General features: G+C 49.6%; 1 protein-coding gene across 1 annotated transcript; it reads right to left on the bottom strand.

The window, feature by feature from the left end:
• Positions 1–4,266: 4,266 nt before the first annotated feature.
• On the bottom strand, positions 4,267–6,495 carry HDDC3 (HD domain containing 3). Its single transcript, XM_010841058.1, has 4 exons — positions 6,336–6,495; positions 5,961–6,016; positions 5,614–5,854; positions 4,267–5,315 (listed from the first exon to the last, which is right to left on the bottom strand). Exons 1-4 carry the CDS (start codon positions 6,445–6,447, stop codon positions 5,185–5,187), a joined length of 540 nt encoding a protein of 179 aa, XP_010839360.1. The 5' UTR covers positions 6,448–6,495; the 3' UTR covers positions 4,267–5,184.
• Positions 6,496–8,276: the final 1,781 nt, after the last annotated feature.

Raw genomic sequence — 8,276 nt, 5'->3', positions numbered from 1 at the left:
TGTAGGCAGACACTTTACTGTCTGAGTCACCAGGGAAGTGCTCAGTAAATATGAGCTACAATCATGTTCATTAAGGATGCTAAGCAATTACATTATAGCTGGTGTCATTTACTAGTATAACTTGTAATCCGGTTTTAAGGGAGAACCTGTGAACCCCCTAGGAAATTAGTAAAATAAAGGCTATTCTCTTTGGAGGTATTAGATGTGCAAAGAGGTTATTCATCTGCCAGGGACTGAAGTGTTCATTCCTACATGCTGGCCTCTTAGAACCCCATAAGGCAGCGTTGCTCAAGGTGTGGTCCACAATCCCCAGAATTACTTGTTGAAAATCCAGCTGCCCGGCCTGTGCTGGCGGGGCTGCTCCTTCAGCCGGCACACTGGAGGGGCATCTCTACAGCAGAGCCACGGGTCCCTGAGACTGACTTGTGACAAGAACAAGAAACAAAACCCTCCCTCAGCGCACAGGAGGAGAAACAGATTCCTTGGCACAGCCTGTTGAACCAATCTCTGGGAGGAGGGACCAAAGAATCCACACTTACAACAAGCTCCCAGGTGAGTCTGCTGCACTTATAACTTGAAAAAGGGCCTGCTCTTTTAAGGCTAGCGGTAACCCTTTCCCATGGAGCTCTGGCCCTGAGGCCTCACAATTCTGAGGGTTACATCAAAACCAGAACCAGATCCCTAATGTATACTTGAGGAAGTGTTTGCAGTTCAGGAAGGTGGATTACTTGTGCTTGATTGAAATTTTTTTAATATACTTTTCAGCTTCCATTTCTTAAAGGATACTAAATTTTACACATACTTTGATCCCATTTGTTTAAAGTATTACCGCTGTATGGACTCATAATTGTACCATCTTTGTTCTGACAGATTTCCCTTTATGGTATGTGGTAGAAAAAAATGATGCCTCTTTTGCCCTTTGTAGTAGAATGCACATTTCCAGTTCAGAAATAGTTAAAATATGTATGTAAGTAATCCAGTTTATAAAATGTGATGTTCAGAATACAACAGCCTTGTTAGAAACCATGGGATTAAGAGTTGGTCTCTTTCCTAGGTTAGATTAATACCTGGACTTTGCTGGTGGTCCAGTGGTTAAAACTTGTGCTTCCACTGCAAGGGGTGCAGGTTTGATCCCTGGTCAGGGAGCCAAGATCCTGTGTGCCATGTAGCACGACAGGAAAAAAGATCAGTGCCTGGAATTATGAATGTAAGGGCATTAACCCATAAATCATACTCTGGAATTGGAAAGAACTTGGAGATCATTGTGTCAATATAATTTGATAACCTAATGTTTAACTTCTAATTAATATTTCTCAGTGTTTTATTTTTTTAAAAATTAACCAGGGACCTTAGGAGTAAGGGAGAATTTGGGAGGAAAGAGAGCCCCGGGAGCAGACACCATTTACCCATGAGCCTGCTTTCAATGCAGGATCCTCTGTTAAGGAATACGGGATTTCTCTTCAATTACAAACATGTATGATGTCCCAGAAAGGCATGTAGAGCTCATTTAGTCCAACCCTCTCATTTTACAAATAAGCTGAGCCCCACAGAAGTTACATGAACTCCCCCATGCCAGTGGCAGAGCCAATTCAGTGTTCTTTCCAGTATACAATATCAATGCCAGGCTGTTACACGAATCTATTTTCAGTTAAATAAAACACATTAAAAAAAAAAAACAGAGCCAGGACATGAGAGAAACAACTTCAATCACCGGGAATGGATAGGATTCTATTCCTCTCTAACTCTCTACCCATGGAGAACCATTCTGTTTCCAGGAAGAAAGGAGGACTAATGTGGCCAGCTGGAACCATGACGAGAACAGCTGACTTACTGGGTCCCTCCTGCACAGGGTGGGCAGGCCACACTGCACTCTGATTCGGCTTGCCTAGGGGATGAGTTTAACCTGTGTGGAGAGAGTGACATCCTTACCCTGAAATTCACCTGCATACCACACTGTCTGTCACCGTGTTTAACTAATGATGCCCATGCACTCAGGAAGGAAATCATAGTGTGAGTGGTAGGAATGAGGCTTCCCATCCCAAAGAGATCTTTGAACTAAATTTTTGCTTTTCCCTAACAAAAAAATGTGTACAAAGAACAAACACTGCAAGGAGCAATTCTCACAGGAAAAAAACATGATAGAGGACAGACTAGATCCTTCTTCACACCAAGCCTCAATTTTACTTAGGGTCAGAGGGAAATTGATCGTAACAGTTGCCAGGACCAAGTGATTCTGCAAAGAGTGTCCATCCATTTTTGGCTCCTGATTTAGACCTTGCTAGTGGAGAACAAACTTGAACTGAAAGAACTCTGAAATTAGGTAGAGTAGGCACAGGAAACAGTGACAGACTTTATTTTCCTGGGCTCCATTATCACTGTGGATGGTGACTGCAGTCATGAAATTAAAGGTGCTCTTTGGAAGAAAAGCTGTGACAAACCTAGACAGCATATTAAAAAGCAGAGACATTACTTGGCCAACCAAGGTTCATATACTTAAAGCTATGGTTTTTTCAGTAGTCATGTACGAATGTGAGAGTTGGACCATAAAGAAGGCTGAGCGCCAAAGAATTGATGCTTTTCAACAGTGGTGTTGGAGAAGACTCTTGAGAGTCCCTTGGACTGCAAGGAGATCAAACCAGTCAATCCTAAAGGAAATCAATCCTGAATATTCATTGGATTGATGTTGAAGCTGAAGCTCCAATACTTTCGCCATCTCATGCAAAAAGCTTACTCATTGAAAAAGACCCTGATGCTGGGAAAGATTGAGAGGAGGAGGAGAAGGGGACGACAGAGGAGGAGATGGATGGCATCACCAGCTCAATGGACATGAGTTTGAGCAAGCTCCGGGAGATGGTGAAGGACAGGGAAGCCTGGCACGCTGCAGTCCGTGGGGTTGCAAAGGCATCTGAGACTAAGCGACTGAACAACAACGAGGCACAGGAAGCCTATGTGGGGGTAGGAATGAGGCTTCCTTGGCATTTGGAACACGACAGGGTTGAAGATGGAAGCAATAGCATTCAGCATGGAGGCCTGAGAGGCTCACTGATGGAGGAAAGACAGGTTTCCTTTGTCAGAATGCCTGGGGATGTGAATTCAAACTGAATGAGTAGACACTTGTCCTGCTGCCCCCTCAACTAGTGCCTCAGATTGCTAAATATTAAAAATGTAAAAGCATAGTCATACTCAAAAGGCAATCTTCTTTGACTAAGAACGGAGAGAACAGCTACAGCCATGAACAGAAGATGAGGCCATGCAGATCCAGAGAAATGGAGTCCAATTAAGGACAGATCCTTGGAGGGGCCAGGAATCTCTGTTGACCTAATTCCAGGCTAGAAGTAAAATTGTTTTTTGTTTTGGCTATGCTGCAAGGCTTATGGGATTTTTAGTTCCCCAACCAGGCATTCAACCCAGGCGCTTGGCAATGAGAGCACAGAGTCTTAACCACTGGACTGCGTGGAAGGTCCCCAGACACATTCCTAGCCCAGCAAAAGCCAAAGTAAGCATACAAGTACATCATGAAGCCCTCTATCATCAAAGATTTAAGGTAGTGATGTATTAACATTAATTTCCTGATGTCGATGGTTGTACTTTGGTTTCTATAGACTATTTTTGCTTGCCTTGGGTGTTTGTTGCTGCTCGAAGGCTTTCTCTAGTTGTGGCAAGCAGGGGCTACTGTTCGTTGTAGTGTGCAGGCTTCTCATTGTGGGGGCTTACGGAGCACAGGCTCTAGGCGTGCGCAGGCTTCAGTAGCTGCAACGTGTGAGCTCAGTGGTTGCAGTGTGCAGGCCCTAGGGCGTGGGGATAGTAGTTGCACCACACCTTGTGGAGTCTTCCTGGACCATGGATCGAACCCTTGTACCCTGCCTTGACAGGCAGACTCTTCACCACTGAGCCACCAGGGAAGTCCTAGCATGGTTGGAGTTAACCTCAAATTGTGGTCAATCTTGTTTGGTTAAAAAAGGCCCACGGTGGCAAAAAGAGGGATTCTGGTCTTGATCTTGACACTACTCCTCTGTTTAATCATTAACAGGTCTTCTCACCTCTCTGAGCTTCGTATTTCATCTTTGTAAAATGAGAATAATCCCTACCCTGCCTATCTCATCCAGTTATTATAAAGAACAAATTAGGAAACACATGTGAAAAGAAAACATCGATCACCTTGTGACCACAAAGTGGCCTTTGACCAAGCAACCCTCCTCACTCCCACAAGTGTACCCGTTTAGAGTGGACTAATAACTCTCAGCTGCTCAGCAGCGATCAACACCACTTCACTTGATCCCTTCAGGTGGATGCCTCAAAAAGCTCTGCTCCTTCTCCCAGACCCTGACGGGCTCCAAGGGTTGGTCAGTTCCTGGGGCACCCAGAAGTTCCTGTCGCTTAGCAACGAAAGGAATCAGAGATGGGATGGTGGTGAGACAGGGTGGGGTGCCAACCACAGCAGGTTTCTGTGGCAACCTGGGGTATGAGGGACCCTCCCCCTCACAGGCCCTATCACGTTGCTGCTGGGGACTTTGCTGAGCCCAGCAAGACCTGCCAGTAAGCAGGGTGGCACTTCTTTCCAATACATATGTCAATACACACGTCAACTTCTTTCCCACCCGACCTCCTCAGCGAGGAAGCCTACCAATTTCGGAGCATCTACGTGTCAGGCATGTCACCTAGCTCAACCCTGATAATTATACAACCTATCCCACTGATAAGGAAACCAAGCTCCAAGGGGTTCAGGCCCTCAACCTGAGGGACCTGTCCCGGAGGGCACACAGTTGGAACCCTGCCCTACTGAAGGGCAGATATCTCCTCCCGACACACACACATCGGTTCCCCACTGGGGAGGCTGGAGGAGGAGCAGCAGCAACTCGAAGCTTTATCCAAATGTTTTATTTTGCATAATGACTTTCAGACCAGCGTTTATAGATAAGTCTAAGTCCCTGAGGGGCCAGAGATCCCACCGTGCAAAACAGACAGACCCAAGGCCTGAAGAGGGGCAGTGAATGCATTAGAAATACATGGGGCACATCATCCCACAATCTGGGGCTCAGTTAGTAGATCTTCAGACTCAGAAAAGACACGTGTATTTGGTCTCTAATATCTGTGCTGAGAGAACCAGGGAGGGAGCTTGGGAGGCATGGAAAGGCTGAAGTATGCATCTTCTCTGGCCTGGGAAACGATGGCTCCAAGTACCACTCAGAGTGTCAGCCCCCGCTCCTTAAACAGCTGCCTTAGAGCCTCTTCCAGCTGTCGGTTTGTTCCCTGGAGCCCCTTCACCACCTGTGCCGCCCACTCGAAGTATTCCTGGACTCGGTGTTCAGTCCATCCTGCATAAGAGTGGACAGAAAACCGCTCATGTTGATATCCAGGACTGCCCTGGATTTTGCCCACTTCCTGAGGGGCTTGGCGCAGGGCCTTGAGTTCCTGATGGATTTGTGCTGAAAACTTCCCCTTGGCCCAGCTTCTGTATTTCTACTGTATGAAAGATCAGAGGGGTCTACTAAGATTAGTCTAGGGAATTAACAAGAACACCTGGGCTTTTATTCCAGGGGAACTGACCAACCTGTGCCTTCAGAAGATGGATACCCCTCCTTTTTCCCTCAGAGCAGGTGGGGGAGAGCGTACCCTCTGGGGTGCAGCGATTCAGGTCCCTCAGATTGTACAGCTTATCTGCCAGCTTCACCAGTTTAGCTCCGGGGCTGCTCTGGGGTGCGTGCTCCACCTGCAGCCGCTTTCTCTCCAGCTTGGGCAGAGTCTTGTCATCTGTCACCTCCTCCACCAGGCGCCGCACTTGGTCCCCAAAGTGCAGCTCCACCTCATCCAGGGTAGTGTCTGTGTCCTCCACTGTGTCATGGAGCAGGGCTGCCTGTGGACAGGCCTCCACTCAATCCTGGGACGCCTGCCACGGGTGCCCGAAGCTGATTGGGGCCCCTGATCCCCAGCCCAGCCTCCTAGCAGAGGAGGAAAGTTACCTGTAATACCACAATGTCAGTGATCCCCGCCTCGTGGGTCAGGATCCGAGCCACACCTGACGGGGCAAAGCAGGAAGTCAGGAGCGGGTTCAGGGCCGCGTGATGTGGGTTCTGCAGAGCCAGAGGTGGCCGCCCCTCACTAGCGGGGTGACCTTGGGCAAGTCCTTTACTCTTTTTTGTTTTTTGGATGTCCACTGTACACAGGGAACAGCCATGCCGACCGCCCCAGGTCGCTGTGAGTCTTAAACACGAACTGTGCCTGGCACAAAGCTAGGTACCCACTAGGTGCCCGAGGAGCTGCACGCCCTCCGCGTTCCCTTCCCGGTCCCCAACCCCTGGAGGCTACAGCCGTGGCTCCCCCGGCGGAGCGCCCACCGATAGGGTGGTTGATGTAGGGGGTCCCTTCGGGGTCTTTCCTCCGCTGCCGTTGGTGCTTGCGGGCCGCGAAGTCAGCAGCCTCCAGGAGCTGGGCCACCTCGGAGCCCATCGTGCAGGTGGGGCGGGTACCTTAGGTCCCAGGCGCCCGGGGAGCGTGGACCCAGCGTCCACAGCGCCCCCTGGCGCCGCGGAGGTCCGGGAGGTGGTGGAGTCTGGTCCGACGGGTTCTTCCGGGTCTGATGGGTGGGCCTTGGGTGTAGGAAGCTGCTGCCCACAGCTTCGCAGCTGCTAGTTAAGTGTGCTTTGCGGAGGGTGCATGAAGAATATGGCCTGGCTCTCTGGGAGCCCGCAGCCTAGGCGAAGGAGGAAAACAGACAAGAAGACAGTGGCCTCACTGTGTCCGGAGCAGGAAGGCGCAGAGGACTGTCCTAACTTGGTGGGAGAGCAAATCACTTAGCCTCTGGGCGAGAGACAACTTCTCTGGGGAGGACCCTCTCCCGCCATGAAAAGACAATTTTCAAGCTGCCAATGCTCTGAACATTCTCAAAGTGCTCTAAAAATCGTTCTCCCTGCAAGAATGGCCTGGTTGCTATGGGCAAAGGAGCCTCACACTAGGACCTAGAAGACCCCTGGGGTCTGCTGCTGCTGCTGCTAAGTCGCTTCAGTTGTGTCCGACTCTGTGCGACCCCATAGACAGCCCACCAGGCTCCCCCATCCCTGGGATTCTCCAGGCAAGAACACTGGAGTGGGTTGCTATTTCCTTCTCCAAGGCATGATGAAAGTGAAAAGTGAAAGTGAAGTCGCTCAGTCGTGTCCGACTCTTAGCCACCCCATGGACCGCAGCCTACCAGGCCCCTCTATCCATGGGATTTTCCAGGCAAGAGTGCTGGAGTGGGGTGCCATCACCTTTTCTGCTGCTGGGGTCTGACCTGGAAATTGGAGCTTACAGTGGAGCCTCGGTGATGGTTTCAGATAGACTCCCAGGCCGCAGTGCTGTTTCTGCAGGAACTGTTTTCTTTGCTCTCAGGTGCCAGGAACAAAATCTGCATGTCTTTCTTGTGCCGCGAGGGTTCCTACTTCAGTCCCCAGGCACTGCTGTGGGCCCTGGGCTTATGAGCGCTGTCACTGTTGTTCTGAGAGCATGACGTTGTCAGGCCTCAGTAGACACTACAACAACACCGCACTGTGGACTGGTGGCCTCTGGTCTTTTGGAGAAATCCCCTGTCTCAGCAGACAGTATCTATGAAGTATGAGGTTTGCTGAGACCGGAAGACCCTGGAAGAACTGTCCCTGTGAAGTGGAGTTGGCTGATTGCTAAGTTTACTCCAGTTGATTAGCAGCTTTTGTACTTTGGCTGGTAGCTGGGGCCCATGAGGACTCAGGGCACAAGTTAATGAGAGCGCTCTCGCTTGCTTTTCAGCTAGTCTTGGTGGTTGCCACGATGCAGAAGTTAGAGAGGGAAGCCCCAAACGCTGGAAACAAGGTCTCTGGGGCCTGAAATGGAACAAGCTGAATCCCCATAGCTTCCATGGCAGCCTGAAAGTTAAGAGTGGGTGGAGAGAAACATATCTGGCTCTAGGCTAGTGGCTTGACTTGGCTCATTCCTCATTCGGCCCTCCAGCCGTCTGAGCCTTTTCCCCTTCAGCTCAGAGAACCTTAGGCAGCATGGAGCCACAATCCCCATGTTTTTCAACAGAAGATAGAAACTCAAGTCACTTTCATCTCTCGCTAGAGGTCTGTGACAGAGAAGCTTCAGGTTTGTGTTAATGGTGCTTTAATTTTTATTTCCTTACTGTCTGCATCTGTGGCTTAAAAATAGAGCTGTTAGGGTTTCTAGGACCAGGGCCGAGGTGGAAGTGGAGGTGACCTCTCATGGGCTTCCAGAGGCGGTCAGGCTCTCTGCTGACAGGCTTGTCAGCGGGGCTACTGCTGTTCTTC

The sequence above is a fragment of the Bison bison genome, unplaced genomic scaffold, assembly GCF_000754665.1.
Source record: "Bison bison bison isolate TAMUID 2011002044 unplaced genomic scaffold, Bison_UMD1.0 scf7180017864155, whole genome shotgun sequence".
Lineage (NCBI taxonomy): Eukaryota > Metazoa > Chordata > Mammalia > Artiodactyla > Bovidae > Bison > Bison bison.
This window is presented reverse-complemented; position numbering and strand designations above follow the sequence as displayed.

What these genes read in the sequence shown, in the direction of transcription:
- HDDC3 (XM_010841058.1), bottom strand. Translation starts at nt 6,447, where the DNA reads ATGGGCTCCGAGGTGGCCCAGCTCCTGGAGGCTGCTGACTTCGCGGCC. An exon ending in CTACATCAACCACCCTATCG is followed by an intron (nt 6,017 to 6,335) that starts GTGGGCGCTCCG and finishes TTGCCCCGTCAG; the next exon opens with GTGTGGCTCGGATCCTGACC. An exon ending in GAATCGCTGCACCCCAGAGG is followed by an intron (nt 5,316 to 5,613) that starts GTACGCTCTCCC and finishes ACTCTTATGCAG; the next exon opens with GATGGACTGAACACCGAGTC.